This window comes from Nothobranchius furzeri, chromosome 8, assembly GCF_043380555.1.
Source record: "Nothobranchius furzeri strain GRZ-AD chromosome 8, NfurGRZ-RIMD1, whole genome shotgun sequence".
Lineage (NCBI taxonomy): Eukaryota > Metazoa > Chordata > Actinopteri > Cyprinodontiformes > Nothobranchiidae > Nothobranchius > Nothobranchius furzeri.
Window position 1 is genome coordinate 71,094,496 of NC_091748.1, and position 23,083 is coordinate 71,117,578.

At 42.7% G+C, this 23,083-nt stretch overlaps 2 protein-coding genes across 4 annotated transcripts in view; both read right to left on the minus strand.

Moving 5' to 3' along the window:
• Nucleotides 1-14,390, minus strand: part of LOC107392953 (ephrin type-B receptor 1) — a 182,102-nt gene extending 167,712 nt beyond the window's left edge. For 2 of the 3 annotated variants that reach the window (XR_011521423.1, XM_054752090.2), the window contains exon 1: nt 8,712-9,064. Coding sequence is in view for 1 of the 3 variants with exons in the window: in XM_054752090.2 (XP_054608065.2) it covers nt 8,712-8,808 (97 nt within the window). In the remaining 2 variants the exon portion in view is untranslated. Of the gene's footprint in view, nt 1-8,711; nt 9,065-13,243; nt 13,355-13,944 lie in introns of those variants that run through there. The other variant, XM_070554283.1, reaches the window with a different exon arrangement.
• Nucleotides 14,391-19,440: 5,050 nt separating this feature from the next.
• The window catches only part of gpc1a (glypican 1a), a 63,460-nt gene continuing 59,817 nt past the window's right edge, over nt 19,441-23,083 (minus strand). Inside the window, exons 9-10 of the mRNA XM_070553971.1 lie at nt 22,162-22,337; nt 19,441-19,773 (exon numbers count right to left, since the gene is read on the minus strand). Coding sequence (XP_070410072.1) covers nt 19,592-19,773; nt 22,162-22,337 — 358 coding nt within the window. The 3' untranslated portion in view covers nt 19,441-19,591. The remainder of the gene's footprint in view (nt 19,774-22,161; nt 22,338-23,083) is intronic.

The following is a 23,083-nucleotide window of genomic DNA, read 5'->3' on the forward strand; positions in this document are numbered from 1 at the left end:
CTGAATAGGTGAAATTCTTTAGGATAAGTTTAAGGTCAGCGCACAATGCAGCATTCTCACGTCACAGAAGTGACAGGGAAAAGCCACCGTAAATCCTTCTTACAGTTCTGCTGCTGGTTTCAAATTCTGCGTCTGCACAATTAGAAGTGGGTTCACAAAAGAGAAAAAGCTACTTTTGTAAGCAACTAATGTGGTACAGAAAAAAAATCCTTGTTTGAACTGACTACCCACATAAAAAATAGAGCAGAAAGATGTTGACTTTATAAAAGCTGGTTAAAGGTGCATTATGTAAGAAAAAAGTCAGAGTGACATCTGGTGGTGAAATATGGGTACTGCATCAGTGGCTTTCTCGCTCCTGTTCCGCAGGTTCTATGGACGTTGGCAGCTACAAATCAGCGCCAGACGATTCTACATGACAAGCGAAGACGAGTCATACATAGGGCTGGGCAATATGTCAAAAATAGAATATCACGATTTTTCCAATATTTTATCACGATTTCGATTTTATCACGATTTTTTATCCATGAATAGCATAACTTCAATTGCATATTAAAGAAGAGAAACATTGAATAAATAAACATTTATTCATATTAGGGATAATCAACACAGTGCTAACACACTTATATTTTAAACTCACACCAGAGATGATAAAAGCCCTGAGAGAAACAATTACAAAAATCAGTTTTTCTCGTTTTTCAAGTAACTTAACATAAATTAAAATTGTAAACATATTTAAAGTGCAAACGTGTCAATTGCAAACGTATTATGCAAACATTAACTTGTTCAAAATACTATGTAGCTCCCAGTTGCTCATGTAGTGGATAGTTAAGCTCAAATACGGCTCTGATGTGCGGCTGGACCAGAGATGGCTTGTGGTAGCAAATAACTGCGCATTCTGAATATTTTCTGCAACAAGTCTCTAAATAAAGTAAAAGTTTCCGGTGCAGATTGGAGACAACCCATAGAAGCACTGGTTTGATCTCAATTCAGAGAAAAATAGAACAGGTTAGATGCACCTAATAAATAAAATTACTAACAAACTCAGGAATCTTTCTTGGCTTCACTGTTCTGGTGCTGAAAATATCACTAATGCAGATCAAAGGAGATACACAGATGAATGCACCTCTAATTATTTGGAGACTACATTTACTGCAGCTGGCAGAGGCAGAGATTTTTTCTATTGATACAAGGAGTTTACAGAATCATTTTAAATTGTAATAGGGGAAGACTGCAGAAGGGAGCGGTAAAATACAGGGGGTCCCCAGCAAAAACAAAAAAACTTCACGAGTCTGATGAAACCCGCTGGTTTTCCATCAGGCAGTCACGGGGCAGCTCCAATGACCCAGTGACCGAGCTCAGTCCGGCTCGGCAGAGGGTGAACGAGCCGAGGCAACGTCGTGCTCTGCTTAAGAAGCGGTGTTATTTTCCTGCTTCAGAAGAAGCGTCCAACATGTTTTTACGCTTTCTCCGAGACATGTCACGTCACTAAGTTGTTAGCGCCGCGCGCTAAGGAAACCCTGCGTTCCTCTTCGGAACGAAAACCTCGTTGTCGCTCTCAGCCGCGGCCGAAGCCATGTTTGTTCACACACGGGTGAAAACAAGCGGGGCACTAATATATTACTATGACTCACTCTGATTGGTTAAGGGTCAAACAAAGGCGTGTCATTCGCCTGGGGAAAGTTCCCTTTTCATTCAGAGGCAGAAATTCAACAGCAGAGCTGTGAATCGTGATAAAAAGGTCTCTCAAAAATGACAGACCGTCAGATGTGTAGATCGTAAAACGGTCTAAAATCGTCATATCGCCCAGCCCTAGTCATACACAGTAATTTGGTAAGTTGATACATACATTTGCTGTAATATGGAGTTGTTGGTAATTGAAAATGTACCTTGCGATATCTTTAGAGCTTTTAATTCGCCATTAGCATTGTTAGCTCAACATTAGCCTCTAGCTTTACCCAACATTAAAGTAAAACACAAAGATGATGTGGCTTCTTAGGGGCACAAGAAACAACTTCTGGGTCGCTCTGGTTACGTTTTGTTTAGTTTGGTTTTATTGAACAAGGACAGCACAAAAGACAATGTTACATATAAGGGCAATGCAACTGTTGTTTCGTATAGAGGTTTTCTAGCCAGAGGCTAATTTGCAAACCTAGTCCTTGGTTGGACTTTTAAACGGTAAATGGTAAATGGCCTGTATTTGATATAGCGCCTTCTAGAGTCATGGAACCCATCAAGGCGCTTTACAACACAATCAGTCATTCACCCATTCACACACACATTCAAACACTGGTGGGGATGAGCTACGATGTAGCCACAGCTGCCCTGGGGCGCACTGACAGAGGCGAGGCTGCCGAGCACTGGCGCCACCGGTCCCTCCGACCACCACCAGCAGGCAACTTGGGTTAAGTGTCTTGCCCAAGGACACGACAGCGACAGACTGAGCGGGGTTCGGACCTGCAACCTTCCGATTACGGGGCGAGCACTTAACTCCTGTGCCACCGTAGCCCCACTTACAATCAAATAACAGCATTTATAGCATTTATAACATTTATCACCACACACACACACACACACACACACACACACACACACACACACGAATGTAAATAAATTAGTCTAGCTGATAAGAAACATCAGTGTTCGCATGTTTGTTTTTGTTTCAGCCATTTTTTCACCTGTGAGTTAAAAGCTGTAAAATGTGTTAACAGCTGCATTGATGATGGTAGATTGTTCCAAATCTGAGGTCCTCTAAATGAGAACAAGGATTGACCAAATGATGTCTTGTATTTTGGTGGTTTACTGCCTCCATTAGCTACTCCTCTGGCTGTAGCTCCTGTGCTGGTGGCTTTTACTATCAGTCTGCTCACCAGCTCTGGGACGAGGCCGTTCAGACATTTAAGTGTCAGTTTTATAACAGAGAGGTTTTTAAAGTTATCGAAACGTAGGAGGTTGTGCTTCTCCTGTATTTTACAGTGGTGCCACTTCATTGGTTTTTGTCCAGGACTTTTAGGGCTTGTTTGTACAGACCAACGCACCCTCACACCCAAAGCGTTGAAAAATCACACTGTGTGACCAAGCGTCTGTCGTGGGAAAACGAAAACTTCACCGAATTCCGATCTTTACACTCTTGTTATGTAACCTTCCCCTTACCCCCATCCTAACCTTAACCCACTTGCTCTTTCTTGTTGTAACGTCCCTCTCTAACACGTTTAACAGGAACTTTAGAATGAGCAACAGGGTTAAGGTTAGAATGGGGGTGAGGGAATGTCAGTGAAATGTGCGAATGTGTTGTACAGACACATGACACCTCTACAACTGTTGGGTAGGTCACTGATGTACAGACAAAACAGTAATGGACCAGGATTGGCTGCTCTGCTGCTGATTTTCTAATAATTTTGGATATTGTCAGTAACATAGTGATTGGTCTGTAGTTACTAACTTGGTCAGAGTCGCCAGATTTCAGAATTGGAGTTATGAGTTCATTTTTGAAGTTCTCTGGAAATTCCCCTCTTGTAAATGATGTGGGTTATAGGGTTTACTAGAGTACTGTTTTTTATGCGTTCTGTATCCATACCAAGCATGTCTTTTGCTTTTGAATTTTTCAGTCGGTTGATGATGTCCTGGGTTTCACTCAATCCTGTTGAGAGATTGAAATTAGATGCTAACTCTTCTTACGGATTAATGAAGTAGTTCTTTAGAGCATTTGCCATTGCTGTCAAGTCAATTGTAATATGTCTGTTAATGTTCAATTGTGTCAGTCCTTTCTTCTGATTTGAGTCTTTTTTCATGAGTTTGTTGATGTGAGATCAGAGAGCTGAGCTGCTAACTCCTGATTGGGCGATCAGTTTAGTGAAGTAGCTGCTTTTGCTTTTCATAACCCTCCCACTGTCCTAATGGGTGACCCCGCGAGAAAAGTTGACCATTGAGCAGGATTGATGGTTCATCCCTTGAGGTCCACGTGGCAGGGGTGATGTGGTGCCCACTCCTCACGCCTCCCACATAGACCTCAAGTGATAAACCATCAACCTTGCTCAATGGTCAACTTTCCTAGCGGGGTCACACCCATTAGGACGGTGGGAGGGTTAAAGAGCTGACTTTGTTCTTTAAACAACTCTGGAGCTTTTTGCCTGCCGGTGTTGATTTACCGGCACTGCTGCCTAGTTTATGCTTCTGCGTCTGAATCGGCATGGAGACGCACAATGCCATTTTCCGTCATTGTGAGGTGCCTCGAGCAGTCTCGCAAGGTTGTATGCAGTCGTGCCCACTTTTCTAAATATTCCTCGAACGAGATGGAGAGTACAAGCTTGTATATGGTCAGGATGCCGCTTCCTTTGAATTCACCAACAGCACTGCCATTGCGCCCTCAAAAAGAATGAAGAGAGATGAAAATATCTAGCCGCACACACGGAGCAGCTTGAAGAATACCTCAAGGAAAAACCCTGAAAATATGAACGTTTATTCACCCGTGACTGTAGAGGTATAAAGACACACATCGAGCATTTTATTCATGGACGGAAACAACAGGAAACGTGGGTTTAGAGGCGGTAAGTGCATGAAGAGTTGGAGGAGAATGAGGGACAAATTTTTCCATGAATAAAAGTAACTGGAATACAAAAACACAATATAAACACAAAAGTAAATGCACTATCTTGGACCAGATACATAGGATTACCTAAAAAAAACAGTACGCCCTCTGTTGTCCTGCCAGGAAATTGCTTTGCAACAACCCCCAGGTGACGGAGAAGTTTGAAGGCAAATCGTTTCTCTCAATACGTGTGCATCTCTCCCTCATGGAGCTGACGGCAGAAGCATTAACTAGGCTTTAGCTCGGCGCAAACTCGGCAACCACACCGGCTCACAGATTCTGAGCAAAGACCACATCCCTCTTTAGTTGATTTTAAAAGGAGAAAAACTGAGAGCGCCCAGCCGGTCGAGGATTAAATCTGTTTCTATGTAACCTTCCTTCAAACATGACTGAGACATTAGACTGATAATTATTTCACAGAAAATTCTTACATATTGTACCTTTAATGAAGCCGGATTGAATAAATGAACGATTCTGCAAAAACCAGTAGCCCTGTAAGTTGTGTGGCTGTTATTTTAACATGTTCCACATCTAAATCCTGTAAAGAGATCAGAGCTCAACTCTGAATGTTTTTGAACCTGACCCGTTCCGTTTTAGTTGATCCAAACGTGTTACTCACAGATGGGAAAAGAAGCTCTCTAAATCTGCTGTCAAGCCAAAATGTTGCAGCAACAAATTGAGCTTCTCTCCCATGGATACTCGTGAATACCAAATTGATTTTAACATTTTTGTTATTCTCACGCATACAGGTCTGAATGACCGTGTTCTATCGTATCCTAAAATCTCCATAATTCCACGTTTTTCCCAACAGAACATTTTGATTTTAGAGAGAACCTTTTGTCAGAGCCAGCTCCTAGGGGCAAACTGTTTTGTCTTAAAACTTTTCTTTTTTTTTATCAAGCATTTACAACAGCAGACCGAGGCTTTCCTTAAGTTATTTTGTTTAATGATTGTGCTGATGGGACGACCCCCCCCCCCCCCCCCCGCACACTGACACTCTCTCTACAATCTTCTGAAAGAACATAATTATATAGAAAATGTTTACAATATTCTAATTGCCCAAGATAGAATTGTATATATAATTGGAATTATAACAAATGAATGCTTGAAATATCTGGCTTTGCATGTATGTGAGTCTATCAGTCTCATAGATTAGATTCACCTTTTAAGTTGAATTACTGAAATTAATAAACTTTTTCACCATATTCTACTTTTTTTAGTTTCACCTGTATATATTGGCCTGACCAGCCAACGCCATGCTTCCTTATGGGAAGCAATTGTTAGGTCTCTGTGTAAAACTAAACAGAAGATGAGTCTGGCAGTTTTTCAAAACAAAACCCTTTGCATTCCAATGAACTTGAAAAAGTCTGTGTTTATAAATTTATTAGGAATTTTTTTGCTGCCCAGTACCGTAAGATCCACAGACTGGTAGCAGCCCGTGGCCCAGTTGTTGGGGACCCCGCATTCAGACGTAGGTGAAGAAATGTCAGAAAGGTTGTGTCAAATGAACTACAACCACCAAAGTCAGTGTCTCATTGGGGAAAATCCGTCTGCCAAAAGTGAAGCCAATGCAGATGTGACCAAATTGCTATTCCAACTTCATCCACTAGGGGCTGGCTTCAGAAATCAGCAAGTTCTCCAATGTTAAAAATGCAAATTCACAGAGGAAATAAACACGTCTTTAGTCCAGGCTACTTGGGCTCAAGCCCCGGATGTTTCATGATAAGCCCCGGATCTAATACGTGGAAGTAACATGCAGTACCAAAGTCCAACAGAGAGGGCGCAGCTGGCAGTAGTTTGGATACAGCCTGCCTGAGCCTCCACCACTGAAGAAGAAGCCCTTCAGCAGCCGGCTTCCTCTACACTCTCTGCCTGAAACCTGAAACGCATGTGTGAAGATGGACATAAGGACGTTTTTTAGACCAGAAGTACAAGGACAGAACCCCAGCTTTGATGAGACTGGTGTTGACTCAGATTTGTGAGTCTTATTTGAAAATATTTGTTGCGTGGCTGGTTTGCCTAAAGTTAGCTTATCAGGTAAAGTGGTTGGGGAAAGAAAGGGAATATTTACTATCATCTCACACTAAACACCAACAGGAACAATACTCTGCCCTGAATATGCTTAATATGTAGCTTCAGATAAAAAATTATGTGGTACAAGACAAATATATATATATATGATGTTGACTAGTGCGAGTCAAACGTGTGTGTGTGTGTGTGTGTGTGCGTGCGTGTGTGTGTGTGTGTGTGTGTGTGTGTGTGTGTGTGTGTGTGTGTGTGTGTGTGTGTGTGTGTGTGTGTGTGTGTGTGTGTGTGTGTGTGTGTGTGCGTTAAGCCCCGGATCTTCTTCAGTCCTAAATCCACCCCTGCTTCAGTCTGATTCAATGAACCTTTTTAGGTTTAATGGGTCAACTTTACCATCATGACAACTCTGAGGAGGGTGAATTGTTTTTGTTACTCATCTTACAAATTTCAGATATATCTTGTGCCTGCATGGGTTTAAAGGGACAACACTTAATCAGATATGAACTAGTCACTTCAAGTCACCAGAGAAAGTCTCTAGAAAAACTTGGAGGAGGGGTATAAAAGTGTTGTCAGACCACACGAGTATCAGTAGAGGGTCTACTTTACACTAGCAGCCTCCAGTAAGCTCATTAGACACCTACCTACAATGAAAAGGCCACTGTGACCACAAAACAACCCACCACCCACACCATACCTACAGTAATTGTCTCACCTCTCAGACTAACCACCCACCTTTTTCATTTGTTTAGCTTTTTTGGATCAAGCACAAAGACACACAAACAGCACTCTGTTTAATCTAAATAAAGCTGCCCTTCCACACATTTACACGTCTCATAATGGGCGAGACTCGGCACCGGGCCCTGTCATTACACACACCATTAAAACGCAGCAGTAGACTAATCTAGCACCTCCAGAAGCAGCAGCAGCAGGAGGCGAGGCTGCAGACGACACGGGAGCCGATGCTGATGGAGAAATGCAGCAGGAGGGACCAAAACAATGATATGTGTTACTAAAGACTTAAAAAATGGGACCCAATGCCTTCTAACTTGACGCTCAGCTTTAAGCGGTTGGATTGGGGGGTTAAATTGTTCCTGAGCGCAGCCACAGCTGCAGCTCACAGCCCCCCGGGGATGGGTCAAATGAGGAGATGAATTTCACCAGTGTGTGACTGGTGAATAGGACTTTAACTTTAATTATACATTTTAGGATCAAAGAGTGTGCAGGAACAATCAAAGAAGGGAGAAAAGGGGGAGATTCTTGAGTCTGGGTTCAAGCGGTGGAGCATCTGGACTTCAGTGCTTGAGAAGCATGAGGTAGGTGAAGAGGTGAGAGAGAGAGACACCACAGGAGAACCTGCTGGATCAGACAAGCTAGAAATAGATCAGATATATATGCAGGAGAAAGTGGGGAGCAGAAAAGAGAGAACTGCTGGGGAGCAGGGAGGGGATGCTGGAGGAGAGACACAAAGTTGCAGCAGGGGGAGCAACACGCCTGAGATGGGAGGAGCAGCAGGAGAGCATCATTGGAAAAGGACAACAACAAAAAAAAAGGGGGGGGGGTCTGGAAACAGCAGGTTGGAGAGAGAGGTGATGCTGAAGCTGCGGGGGAGGAGGGGCAGTGAGGGAGGTGCGAACACGGGGCCGCTGAGCACCTGTGAGCTATAATTATGATTCACTTTGCTGCTCCAGCAGACTGTGTGATAGCAGAGCCGTGACAGCGCACTCAGGAGGGAGATGTTTGAAACTAAACACCACACATTATCATAAGTCACAACGCACGCGTGCGTTACGAGCGCGCGAGCTGCCTGACATGCTTTTAGAGCCACCAAACCGAAGCTGTGGAGCAACAAAGCGTTTAATCATAAATATCAGCCACACGTGTTATGACTTTACCACATTTATGCAAGAAAATCTGAGCTGAAGCCGACAGAAACGGGTCGAAATCCAACTCGCGCAAGAGTCCTCGTTTTAAACAAAAACTTGGAAAAGTTCACCTCTAAATAAAGTTAAAAGAAGTATAATGTCTGCTTTATTCACAGCTTAATAATTAATTAATTCAGCACCATATCTACAATAATAAATCAAAAGAAAAGCCCACCTACCTTCCACTGCGCACACAACAGTCATTTTTACGCATAAAAGCAGCGCAACCCAAGTGGTCGGTACAGCCAAAGCGGCTCCGCGTCCGTCCGCGGCCATGATCCGGCTGACGAGAAAATCCCTCGGAAGCACGCTGTATTCCTCCGGTGAGCAGAGCAGTCACATCCCAGAGCTCTCGGATCACAGAAACAACCAGCGGAGTCAGCAGGTAGCGAGGGGGAGATACACTGCTGTTGGGTCTCTCTCCACTCAGCCGCTTTCCTCCGACACCTTCCCGTCCAATCAGGAGCGAGGATGTCCGCTCAAAAACCAATAACCCACTCTTTCCAACCTGACCCTAGATGCGCTCGTCTCCCCCCACCTCCTCCTCCTCTTCCCAGCTCCGGGACCTCGGATCTGTGACTGTGCAGTGACACCTAGTGGTAAAAAGCGGAGTAGCAGCCAAGTTTGAACCAATGTCATTATTGGAAATGAAGGAAAGCATTCTATATGGAAACAACAGTAGCTCAAAAAAAAAGTGTGCACTTTTCATGGATGTATCGTCTTTCTTTTTGGAGTCAATAAATCTTAGTGTTAAGTTTTCTAAATGGTTATTTTTGTCAAGATTTAGAATTAAACAATAACCACAATAACAACCATAGCAAAAACAATATTGATTCAAAGAAACGATGACCCTGGAAGAAAAGCATCGCAGCTTTGTTTGAAAGACGTCCATTGATCTGGGTGTCTCTTCATCAAGCCCGGGCCATACTCTGCCTTTTTCAGCCTTCCCAGACAACATATTATATATATCTTGTCCTGAACAGAGGCTTGTCAAGAAACGGTGAGCATGAGAGTGATTTGCAGGTCTGTGGACGTTCACTGACCGGCCCAGATACAGCTCATTGACAGGGCTTGAATTACACACAGGGGAGCCCAATGATAATGCTGTAAGAGCACATGGGGTCACGTCATCTCTTTGGCTCCCCCAAGCAGGCCAGTTAAGGGCTTCCAGGGGAGCCCATCACCTTTTCGGGAACCGGGTTCCCCCTAGCTCCCCCGTAACATGAACCCAGCTTATTGAGCACTCTCATGAACAATCTCAGCCTCCAGCAGTCTTCAGAGTCAAAAAACCTACGACTTCAACCTGCAATCAACCAATGAAAATACATTCAGGGAGATACACGACAAACTAGTGACAAGAGTACAAAGTGAGTGTAGCATTACACCTGAAACACACCAGCTGCAAAGCACTGCGAAGTGGATCACTCACGAAATTTGTGCGCTGTCCGCTCCTCATCTGTTTACATCAGGAGAGAATTTTCAACGAGCGCTTCTGTTTTATTTCGAAATTTTTAATTTATTTTGGTAGAATTACGGGCCTGCCTCTTCTGTTTTGGTTTGAATTCCTGCCAGAATTGACGCGACTCACTCACGAAACAATGGAGCTCACGCTGAAACGATCGCTGCGCAGTGCGAGCCATCGTGGTGCTTTGAGGCGCTTCGCAGCTGATGTGATCGAGAGCGTAGGTTAACAAGGGTGCCAATTAGAAGCTCTCGCCGTTTTCACGGCGCTTTGCAGTGCTTCGTCGCTGTTTCAACCCAGGGGTCTAGGGAACCTGGGGTAACATGGTAAATGGTAAATGGCCTGTATTTGATATAGCGCCTTCTAGAGTCCTGGAATCCCCCAAGGAAGAGTACTGCCCCTTTAAGGGAGGAGCTGCTGGGGGGATTGAAGGAGCGTGTTGTTGTGAGTGAGCTCTCGTTCATGTTGGCGTGGGAACGGCCAAAGAGATCCTGTGGTTCTACAAAGCTGGTTGAAGTAATAAAGCTGTGAAAGGAAGAAGACCCGCCTCCTGAGCTTCGGTGAGTGTTACAATACCAAAGATGCCACCTAGGAATGATTCCCGACGGGAGGGGTGAGTGTTCTGAGACCATGTTTGTGTTTTTAACCTAGCTTGTTTTGCAGATTTGCTATAGCAGCTTTAATTTTTTCATACCAGCAAGTTCACATCTCCCATGTTAATCTGCTATCTTTTTGTCGTCATTAGCTAAGATTTAATGTTCTCTCACAATAACGATGGAGGACTGAATTATTTTGTTTCCCCTGACAATAAACAGCTAATGAAGAACAACGTGTTTCCCTTGGAAGTTCTTGGGTTTCTGTTGCAATTAGCGGCTAATCTGTTCTCCCTTCTCAGCGGGATTTCGATCCCAGCTTTTACTGCTGCCTCAGCGGTCTTTCCTCTGAGATGCAGCCGTGCGTGTGCACTTTTAGCACAACTGCACTCTCTTCCCTTGCTTTTGCTCCTCCGGCTTCACGTTTTAGTTGAAATAAAACTTTATAAAGTTTTGACAGCTTTCCATCAATGAAACATTTCGGATGTGTGACTTTAACACAGAGAACGCTGAAAGTGTTCTTCACTCCAGAACCTCCGGGTTCATCTGAAACACGTGAAAAGATGTTTTGCAGAGTTAAGAGAACAAGTCAGGATAATTGAGTATGTGCTAGTATATTGCAGGGGATGAAAGGGATTAGGTGAATAACACCTGCACGGGTGTTTTACTTACGTTTACTTACTTCCTCCTGGGAACACGTTGAGTGACATTTTCCTAATTACCATCCAAGCATCTTTAGGTTTGGGACGATTTCTGGTATTCTCACTGGTCCAAGCTTAGCCTGCACACTGGTCTAATCTGCCCAAATCTGTCTCACTTCCTGTGTAATCTGACCGACTTTTAGTCCCACCAGATAAAAAAGCTTTCATTTTAAACCTGAAGCCTTTTGATGAACTTAAGCACAATGTTTTATTCTCTGAGGGATGGTTATGTTTTAACGGTCTCCTGTATGACGTCCATTAATCGTGGCTGTTTGTAAAGATGTGTTTTGTGGACTATAACCAACTGTGATAAACTAGGCTTTACAGAAACACTAATGTGAAGAAAGGCAAATAAAAGGAGTTGTTTTGTTTGTTAAAAAGTGTGCAGCTGCAGGCAGTTACTGTAAAATGTCCTTCATACCTCCGACTGCAGAAACCCAAAAATCAATGAAAGACCTGCTGGCTGCCTCGTAAACAAAGCAAGAGCGTTTAGACCGTCTCCAGTGTTAGGGACACTCTGTTGCACTGAACAGAGACAAACGTGACCCGAGGGGCTCGAAGACGTTTGATGCAGGTTTAACGCAAGGCTGAGCTTTGATCGATCAACTTTATTTCATGATGAAAAATCCACAAAACTCCAATGAGAAACAGAATGTTATTGCCATTGTCCTCCCACTTCTCAATTAAACCGGTCTCAGGTGGTCTCAGGCGACATGTTGGGAGGGATGTTGGATATCAGCTTTTCTTCTGATTTACCATCCATTCATCTATTGTCTGAACCCGCTTTGTCCACGTGGGGTCGCGGGGGGGGGGGGGGGGGGGTTACGCCAGTTGTGCCAAATAAACAAAAAAAAAAAGCTCTGAAACTTTACCGCATATCTGTCATATATTTATGTAAATGTGTTGTTAAAAGAGCAAAAGCCAAAACCAATAATGACTATTATTACATTTTAATGCCACTTTTGACCGATGATATCGAACCTTTGTACCAAGCTGGTTAAAACCTACTCACTCTGCTCTGTCTTTGTGTCTTTTTCCTTCATTTGGAAACACCGACATCTGGAAAAGACATTATTCAACAGATCCAAACCCCTGGTTAGCACATCTTTGTCATCAGCTTGATTTTCCTTCATGTTTGTTGGGTGAATGAGGAGCTTGGTTAAACCTCACGGATCAGACGTGTAGCCGAATGAAAGTTGTGGCTAATGGGCGTCAGGGACGAAATTTTGATTTCAGAAGTGGGGGGGACACAGCAGGCTTGTGCAGATTTGGGGTGGGGGGTGTTATGTAAAGACCCTTTGACACGTCACATGCCCATCTCAATAATTTTTCCATCCTCTATATATATATATATATATATATATATATATATATATATATCAAAGTTAAAAAATGTACAACTCTATTATCATTAATATTTATTATCATTATTGAAGTGCAGTTTTGGCTGTTGACAATGGATAGGCCATTGTATTTATTGTTTTGGGTCTTTTTTTTTATTGTTTTTGGTGCAACATTTTCTAACAGGGAGTGAGATTCTTTTTTATATTTAATTTTTGTTTGTTATTTTTATTCATTTAGATGTTCTGGTTCTGGACATTTCAATGTTAAATGAAGGTTTATTTGTTGCATTTTAAAGGGTGTACTTGCATTATTATGATATATTAACATTATATTAGTGGTTATTTTGGTCTAGATAATGTTGACAATGATATCGTTTATCATCAACAATTTGTTGGACAAAATATCATCCAGCAAAATTTGTTACTTTCCCAGGCCTAGTCAAAAGTATAAAAAGTATTTATACATAAACGGTCCCTCCTGAGATCTGGCTGTTATTTCATTTGCTGTGTTAGAGGACATGCTGAACTAATGTTTTACACATGATCATCACCCTAACATTTGTCACAATGATCAATTTTATGTCTATCGTATCTTCATTATTTCTACCTCACCTGTGAGCCTCCAGCCTCTGCTCCATCTCCTCCAAGCTCTCGTCCTCCATCTCCTACAGCCTCTCCTGCTGTACCTTCACCGGTCTCTCCTCCTGCATCTCTGTCAGTCACCTGAAAAAAAGATGCATGAACTATAAACAGTGGGAGATTTTGGAATGGAACAAACAGAAATATTTACAGGATGGTTCTAGTATAATTCACAATTATTATTAATATAATGTGTAAATTATTCATTACCAATTTGAGTGTATAAAAACATATTAAATATGTTTTTCCCTTAAAAGTGTTTAAACAGTTGTTGCATTTCAACACACGAAAAATAAATGGAAAAAATAAGATAAATCTAATGAAAAGTGTACATCTTTGACATTAAGCTTAAAAAAATCTGTTGACGATGATGATACTGTTCATTTTTCAGAGCTTTTTAATGTGAAAATATACATTGCAATAGATAAGTTTACAATAAAGTTAAATGATAAAAGTTTTGAAGTTACACTTCTACTACTACTACTACTAGTAATAATCATGATGATAATAGTAATAATAATAATAAATAATAATAATTATAATAATACGAATAAATTGTGTCTGAGGAGTCAGTTATGTGGAGGAGATTAGTTTGTAAAAGTTAGTTTTGAGTATGTTTGTGAAGGAGGAGGTGAGTCTGAGCTTAATGCAGCGGTGTCACATGTCCAACTTACGTTTTGACTTTGAAAGAAGTCTCTTATATCCACTTTCGTTTCTTGACATGCTGCCGCCTGGCTGTGCATAACTACCAAACACTCACAAATGAACACTTATTCAAATGTTATATAATGGAAGCTGAGCTGAGCTCTGATATTACACAGCGTCTAGTTGACGATGTGACTCAGTACCGGTGTTCCCTAGCGGCTCCAAACTAGCAAAACAACGTGAGCACGTTCTGTTTACAACTTGGAGTGACAGCAGCAACAGCCAATAATACGTTAGCAAGTATCAGCAGAGCCAATAGATTAGCTTTTGGGTGGGTCTAATAGGAAACCGGTTTCCGTTTCGGTCCTAGTGCTCAATCAAATCCATTTAATGGAGCGTAATAATGTTTTTGGACGGAAAAAAGTGAAGGGGACCGAAACTGCCTTTTGAAAAAGTGGGGGGGACATGTCCCACCCGTCCCCCCCCAAAATTACGTCCCAGATGGGCGTCAGCATTGCCATGCGACGACACTGTAGGAGACTGGGGTCTCCATGGCCTGGGGGGGCATTTTGGGAATGGAGGTGCCTATTGGGGCCAGTGGGGGAGCTGGCTCCTTGGAGGGCTTAGGCCAACCAGCCATTCCTCCCCATCCACATACATTTTTCTCCTCCTGCTCCTTCACATCATCACACAATCATACACATAGGACCTTGGGGGTGGGCAAGTCAGGGGTGTGGGTATGGATCCCATTTCCACATTCCTGTGGTAGTCTGCCCCCCAGTTTTATTTGCGCATTAAACACTTCCACCAATGACATTCCATGCAAACACACACTTAGGGCCTTGGGAGTGAGCACATTCAACGGCATTTGGCAAGGGGATCTTTTAGCCTCATTCTGAGTGCCGGTGCCCACTTCCAGTTTTAAACTGCACTTAGACACTGAGAGCTGTGGGGGAAGTGGGATGGTGTGGTTGCATCAGCTGGCGTAGGCCAGACGATGCCTGCGCTGCCTGCTCACCACAGCCATGGAATACACCTCATCAACACGCACTAACACTAAATTGGAGCAGGCAGAGGGAGACTAGGTGTCTTAGCGCACCTCTCTTGTTGCTTGGCTTCCTGGGGCTGGAGGGTAGGAGGGGGAGCTGACCGTCATGTTGGGGTCTGGGGTGGTGGGATGCTTTGCTCAGCATTGGGCGGGGGACCCTGCTCATCATCACCCCAGAAGAAAGGGGCAAACTCTGGGAACCGGTGATGGTTGTACCCCTTGTGCAACAGTACCGGGACCAGAGTGCATGGGGAGCGTGAGTGGGTGTCTAGTGTTCACTTTTGTAAGTCTTAGGTTGTATGTGTATGTGTGAGCATGAGGGAGGGAGTGTGTGACTGTGTCTGTGTATGACTGTATATGTCAGGTGGGGTCTTGGACTCCTCCCCTCTCCTGGGACTTGTGCTGCTATACATCTTCGCCTACCCTTCCCCTGTCACACCTGGTGTGGAGTGTGGTGCCTTGTTCTGCCAGAGTGTTCGCAGCTCCTGGGTCAGGGGGTTTAAGATTTTTGTAGGCTGCCTGGTGGGATCTGAGTCGCTGGGCTCTGTTGGGTCCTTGGCGGGGCTGGTCGCCCCTGGGTCCCGGGTCGCTGGGTTCCGGGCTCGGCCGGCTTGGGGCTGGGAGGCTGCAGGCGGGCCTGAGGGCTTGCTGCTGATATCTCCCGGGACTCTGCCGGCTGCTGGTTGTGACAACCCCCCCCCCGGGGGGCAATCCTCTGCGCCTCTCGAGGGGGGCAGGGGCTTTTCTGGTTACAGTCTCCCTAGGGTCCCTGCGCTCTGGAGCAGCTCCTGGTTCTCTGGGACTTGGAGCTCCCTCCATCTCCTGCACATCTTTGGGGGGCAGACCTGTGGCCCTTCACACTCTCTATTAGCTGCTCCTATAGTGAAACCTTACATATACAAGCGTGTGTACACACACAGGTGCTCACATGGTGCTCTCATAAGTATGGACTTTGGCATTTTCAACACATGTCTTAAGGCTGTGGTTGGCACTAAATGCACTGTGATTTATCATTGTTTGATTGTTCAATAAAACAATGTTGATTTTATATTTCCTCATCAGGTTGACGCAGTGATAGCTTGCTCCTGTTGTATTGTTGTGTGTCCCTTTCTTTTTCTTTTTTTGTTTGGTTTTCTCTTTCTGCAGGTCTAGAAGCAGACTCTTGTTCATCATTGATTGTTTATTTTGTGGACACCCACTTCCACCCCCTTGTCTCTTTCTTTCTCTTTCATCTCTGTCTCCGTGTCTGGTTGGAATATTAAAGCATTCAAAAAACAATACCAATAAAGTTTTAAGTATCAGGGGTGACATTAAATCAGAAGCTTTGACGCTCCACCTGAGAGTAAATCTGTAAGGCTTGTCACCAGCATTCAGACATTAATTCTGTTTGCTTCACAGCCAGACACGGGAAAAAAATAAAAAATAAAACAAAAACATTTGTAAAAGCAAAAATATGAGAAAATTTTTCATCTTCATCCACAAAGTTTGGCAATTTTTACTTTATTGCCAAATTGCTGACATATTTTTTTTTCCCAGTTCGACTTTACAACATAAACAGTCATCCAACATCTGCTAAAATCAACCAGAATGTAATGAGTGAAATGTGTGAACAAATACAGTGAGGGTGAAAAACCAGACAAAATAAACAGTTCCAGAGTGTGTAAATATGTGCATAAGCAACACATCTGCTGTTTATGTAAATCAGGAGCGTAAATGCGTCAGTATAATAACACAAACTTATGCATGTCAAATTAAGCATTTTATCACCAGGCAACTGTAGAGCACCTCTGCAAAAGTCCTGCAGACAAACAACATCAGACAACATCTGCCTTCAGGCTCATTTCCACCATCAGAACTGGGTAATTTTAGTAGACCTTCACTGTATGTGGAGAAGCACGTGCCATAAAAGTCACAGATCCGTCTTCATTTCAGCGGGCAAGCCTAAAAGTATTGATTTCTGGGCAATTTCTGGAACCAAAGCCATGGGGTAGCCGGTAGAGTAGTGGGTGGCAGACGTTGCCAAACATCCAGCACTTGTAAAATTGGAAGAGTTGCTGCTGTAGCAGACTGGAAGGTCTTGTCATACATAGCTGCTTTATTTATTTATTTTTTAAATCCACCCTCCCAAAATATAGCATCCAGACCACCTCATTTAAAAAATAAAAAATCTCCATTCACACGTAACCGCACAAGTTAAGCACATTCATAGGCATGCCAGACCTGTAGGCGGCAGTATTTCCCCTGAATCCTATCCATTTCGTCATACTCGACGTCAACAAAACATGAAACATGGCGCCTAGCTGTAGAATTGCTCCTAAATGTAGTTTTTAAACTCATTTAACTACTAGTTAAATGTAGCTTGATAACGCGAGCACAGCTCGAGGGCATCCATGTTGTAGTGTAAACACAGGTCGCACATGGGCCATCAGCATTTTTGTCGCAGACAGTGACGTGAAACCTAAAACTCCGATTATTTCTGCCCACACAGAAACACTTAAAACAAAGAAAATGCAAATCTTCACTTTAGCTGATGTTTTTAACAAAATGTATGCGTAAATCTGTGTTTTGATGTGGACGACTCGTAGAAAATCTTTGTTTTGGGAGACACCCGGCTACGTGTGGACAGGACCCAAGTCTCCTCCCCTTTCTGTCGACTGAGAACAAATGAATGTAACAGAACAAAAAGTTATTTTCTGCTCTGCTTTGCCTCACGCCCTGCGTCACCCAAATGTTGTACTTCAATTTAAATGATAAATATTTATGTGAGTTTCATCTGCGTCTGTCACGTAACGTGAGATTTATTACCTTGTAAAAATTCATATTTAAAATGACTACAAATCAGATATGTTGCACATATGACATCACCACAGAACCTCCATCCCCCAGCGTAGCTGCTACTTACCACATGGCCAGATTTATCGTGGTTTTCTCCACATTTAATGCTCCTTCTTTCACCCTGGAAGAAGTTTGTTAAGCTCACTAAACTGACAGCCATTTTTCTTCTTCTTGTCTAGTGTGATGACATCAATTTAGTGAGACGAGCATTTGTAGTCCTATGTGTTTTCACACAAAACCTATTATAACTTTTTCCACCTGTCAAAAATACGTGCTTTCTGGCATCAAAATGTTTCTTTGAAATTCACGGTCGCCATTTGTTAAATCCATGGCACATATCAAACAGGATCACATAATAACCTTTATTGGATCATAGATTCCCATTCACTTTTTGACAGTAGGGGACCTATAGTCCATAAGTATGGGCGTAACTTAAGCACCCTATCCTTCCACGATGCCATAATTCATGCTGCGTTTTTTTGTATGCCACTATTTATGGCACACAGCTGTTCTCCCCATCCACTTAATAGTTTTTTTACAACATACGTTGACGGAATAAAACATCTTTAATAATATTAATGTCAATGGATGTCTTTAGTGCCTATCGGTGATGTCACTCACTGCTGAAAAAATCACTATATGCTGGCATCTAGGCAAAGTCCTGAAAGGGTCAACTTTGTACGAGAGGACTAAGCGAACATATTTTCCTCGTCACCTTCCCCGCTCCCAGAAATTTCCCAGAACTCCTATAGTAGAAATGTCGCGTTTGTTTTGATTTTGTGATGCATCAGATTAGCCATGAGCGCTGTCCAAGATTAACCTTCCTTCAGGCTGCATTGTCTCCCTGTGTGCTAAACTTTGGTTTGACCCTTTTGATCAGCCACCAATATGACGTGAAGTGCATTTAACAAGTAGTTTCCCACCAGAATGATGAGCTATTCAAAGTTTGTGTTGTTTTGTTTTATTTAGTTTTCCTTCTTTTGTGTAGAATGCAAACAAATACGTTGAAGTTTTTGTGCAATTTTCTGTCTTCAAACATAAAATGTAGAAAATACTTGCATGTGCTTGTTTATATGATCTTTGATGAGACTAATTCTTCACAACAGTGACTTTAAGTGGACATTCCCATAACCTGTTCTTTTCTTTTTTAGAATAAAAATATGGTAAATCGTCGCAATTACAACACGTCATACATTTCCAGAGTGTGAGCGTTTATCTGAATTACTATGAGAAATGTCCCAGATGACGTGTGTTGATGCTCACATCACAGGGATCCGCTGATATATCACATAGATATCGTTGAGTAACACGTTGTACATTCATGGCTCAGTATAGTGCCAGTCTTTAAGGTAATGTACACAAACATTTACAGCGTACGTGTTGAAGTCAGGTAACCTTGACTTGAGTTATAAAAAAATCATAAAAACCTTGATAAATTCACCACAGATAAGGACACCTGCTGACTGGAAACTTGGGCTAAACGTACACCTTCATGATTACAAGCCTCCTTCGTGTTCACCTGTTTTCTTTCAATCGCTCTTCGCCAATCGATCTACAGACCAGACACTAAATCACACTCAAACTAAGATATAATAAAACTCAGCAAAATAAAGCCAACAGTCTGTGTTTGCTCATCTTAGTCAAAGAAAAAAAGTCCATTTGAACTCCTAAAATGTCTTTTCTATTTTTTTTTGGCAAAGTTATGTTCTGGTCTTCCAGCAACCAAACCTCCTTTCAAATAGTTCTATTGGGTTCTGGCCCTCGAGGCTAGACATGAGGCAAACAGCGGTCCATCATCGCTGGAGAAGCAGGATGGTTAATGGGAGCAGCAGTAGGAGGTGACAGATGCTGGCTTGAGACGTGGTGGCACCTCCAACGGGGTCATTCTTTGGCGAGTAGGCGTACAACCCTGGCCTGCTCCGAAGACAGTGACCACTCACGCACATCCCACTTCCTGATCCGCTAATGTCATCACCTGGATAGTTTTTAGAAAGAGAATTTAGTTAAAACTAGTCATGAAAAAAAATTAAAGGTCTCGTTCCCTGAAAAATTGTTTCATTCTTGTTCATTTTGAAATACGATTGGTCACTCTGCGTTGCACGTTAACATTTTTTGCATTCGCTATCGATCACATTAGCCGCAGGAAGGCAATAGTTGGGAAAATAAATGGGTCAGAAAGAGCTAGTGTCTTCTAGCCTAGAAATTTAGACAGACAGCAGGCGAAGCAAAATGATTTTGCTCTACATGTGGGTCTAGCCACGCTCCATATGAACCTCAGCAGGCCAGACCAGTTTTGTGGCTGGCCAATCACGGAGCTCTATAGGTTTGGTGGGCGGGATATTACTGCGACTGAGCAAAAATATAAAGATGGCGACAGCTTGTTTTAAACTGCTTTGGACTATTTAGGCTTGGTCTTTTCTTTGAGTCAAGAGTAGATAAAGGTACTTTAGACAAAAGACGTATTTTCGTCTTCTTCAACAGTGTATGGGAGACTGCCCTGTTGACTGACATCCGTAGCTGTGCGTTTGTCATGTTGTTCGTTGTCCAATAGCATGTGGAGACAGTTTGAAAGACAACCATAGATCCCGCCCCACAATCGAGATCTGTCTATGCGTCGTGGCCAGACTAAAGCCGGGCGTACACTGTGCGACTTTTTCACTCGCAGCGTTCAGCTTCAGCTCTAACTGTACGACTTCCTCACAGAGCAGATCTCACGAGTCATGTGCTCACATTGCACGACCCAGTTCTAGCATGCGACCTGACTGCTCACACTGTACGTCTGGTAGCAACACGTCGGCCCTAAAAATATGCTAAAAATAGCAGTTTTTACTCAACACGTCAGACTTTTTTGTTTTGCCTGTTGTCCTTCGGGAGTGCTGCAGGGGGACACACAGGGATTTATGGGGGTTGGATGAGGAAAACGAAATAAAGAAAGTAAATCTGTGTTTTGTGATCAGTTTAATTTGACATGAACACGACAAACACGCTTTCTTGACAATCTTTGTGAGTAAAAAAACGTGTAGAAACAAAAACGAACAACGTGTGTTATTAGGGAAATAGCGAGCGGCGTTGATGCAGGATTGCGCATGCGCCGTGAGCGGTTCTGATACTTTTTGGGTCGCAGCTGCTCGCAGCGCCGCTTCAACAGTGCGATACCCTCACGAGGGATGAGCGAAATTTTAAACACGCCAGAAGTCCGTGCGACCTCACGACTGCTGATCGGCAGCTGGTCACGTGGTGTTAATCGCCTCTCGTAACCCCCTGTACACTACACGACCGCTCGGCGCAAAACTCGCCCTGATGTTGTGGATTCTCGCACGACTAGAAAATCGGCTCAAAAAAGTGAAAAAGTCGCACAGTGTACGCCCGGCTTAAGCCTCTCCTACATCACAGCGTAAATGATCATTCATGGCTCCATCCACCTTGGCTCACAAATGCAGACGGTTGTGTTGATTTAGCGGTTAGTAGCCGCTAACCATTAGCATTAGCATCTCCACAACATGGCGGAACCTGATCAGGCTTGAATTATTTGTGGAGATTAAACATCAGCATTGCTTTTCTTACACAATAAGACAGCGCAGTTGAGGGCAACAGATGAGTTGTGTTCTTGTTAGCCAATCAGAGACAAGACTTGCATATCATTGAAAATGTATGCCCCACTTCTCCTCCGACTAACTTCTACTTCCTTTACAGAAACCCCCTCACAAGATATTCATTCATAACCGATTCATTCACAGCAGATTGTTTTTTAATAACAAGTGAATGAGAACTTTAAACTTTCTTTGTTTCAGTGATTACTGCTGATGGGTAATTTATCTGTTTACAAGATAAGACAAAAACTACATTTAATGCAAGATGTAAAATAGTTGGAATGTATTCAGAAAGAAAACTCTTGAATAACAGTTCAAAAGGCAGCTATTGTAAATCATTCCATTTTGTTTCATCGTGTCACTCTTACATTTATCATTTAAATAATCCTTTTAAAGGCACAATTTGAAAGATGCAGTGACATTTAACAGTATAAATTGCCAAGCAGTCAACCACTTCACCCTGTCCTTTCAAGCATGCAGTAAACACTACAGCATCTGCATCAAAATGAGCACAATACTGCAGAGCATTTTTTAAAATGATGGCAGACAAATTCCTTTTTAACACAATAAAACCTGCTTTCTTCTTTTTTACGCAGATCTACAATTATGAAAGAGATTTTTTTTCAATATTCTTGATAATAATTAAAAAAGTTAAACTTTTCAAATAATTTCAAAGAGAAATTCTGATGACTTTGATAAAATTGTGCACTGGAGAAAAGACAGGACTGATTTAGCTCCCCCTGAAACGTTCAGACATGCAGAATGAGACCCACTTGCGTCCTGGAAGTCCACGTCGTTGCCTTCTAATGCACTTTTCTGCCTGTTGCTCATTATTTTGAGTTGCATAATCTGCTGCCGGACCGTCATATCTGGCTTTGTGATGTCAAGCTCAACTTCTGGATTGTTGATCTGATTGGCCAAACCATCTCCCATCACCTCTGGAAGGTACCTGAAAATGAGATACATTAACATAATCACTGAAATGAGCACAGCTTATGCCTGTTAAACTGCAAATGAACCTATTTCTATACTTAGTTCAAGGTGTACTACAGCTACAACCATACATTCATGCACAATAAATGCATTCTGAGTTTTCACTTAATCCACTACATGATAAAAAGCAGCTTCAAGTAGTTCATCACACAAATAATTCCCTCTCTGCCGGGCAGATGCACAAAATTCATTTATTCTCTATCTGTCACACAGTTGGTGATTCATCTATGTTTCATGGCCACTCTCACATTATTCAGATGCGTGAAGACCCATTTATTATTCAAACCTCTTGGATGCCGTTCATTTCTGAATAAACTGCTCAGTATAAATCTCATTGCTTGGCTGTAATCCAGCACACTTAGACTGGGAGGTGTAGAAGGTAGGTGGTTAACACAAACCTTACCACACAACACACACACACACACACACACACACACACACACACACACACACACACACACACACACACTGATAGGTGCTTGTATGTTTAATGTGGTGCATGATTGGGTCCAGCCTTGAACGCCTGCGCAGCTAAATGTGAATTTTATCAAAGTTTTAAAACACTTTGGGATGAATTCGTGCAGTTTTCGGTTTGTTGGGGTGACATTGCATGTAGGGTTTCTGCTTTGACCAATTCTCTTTTAACAATAAAAGGAAAAGAATTCTGTGGCATAACTTCAGGGCTTCATGCTTCTTTTTTTA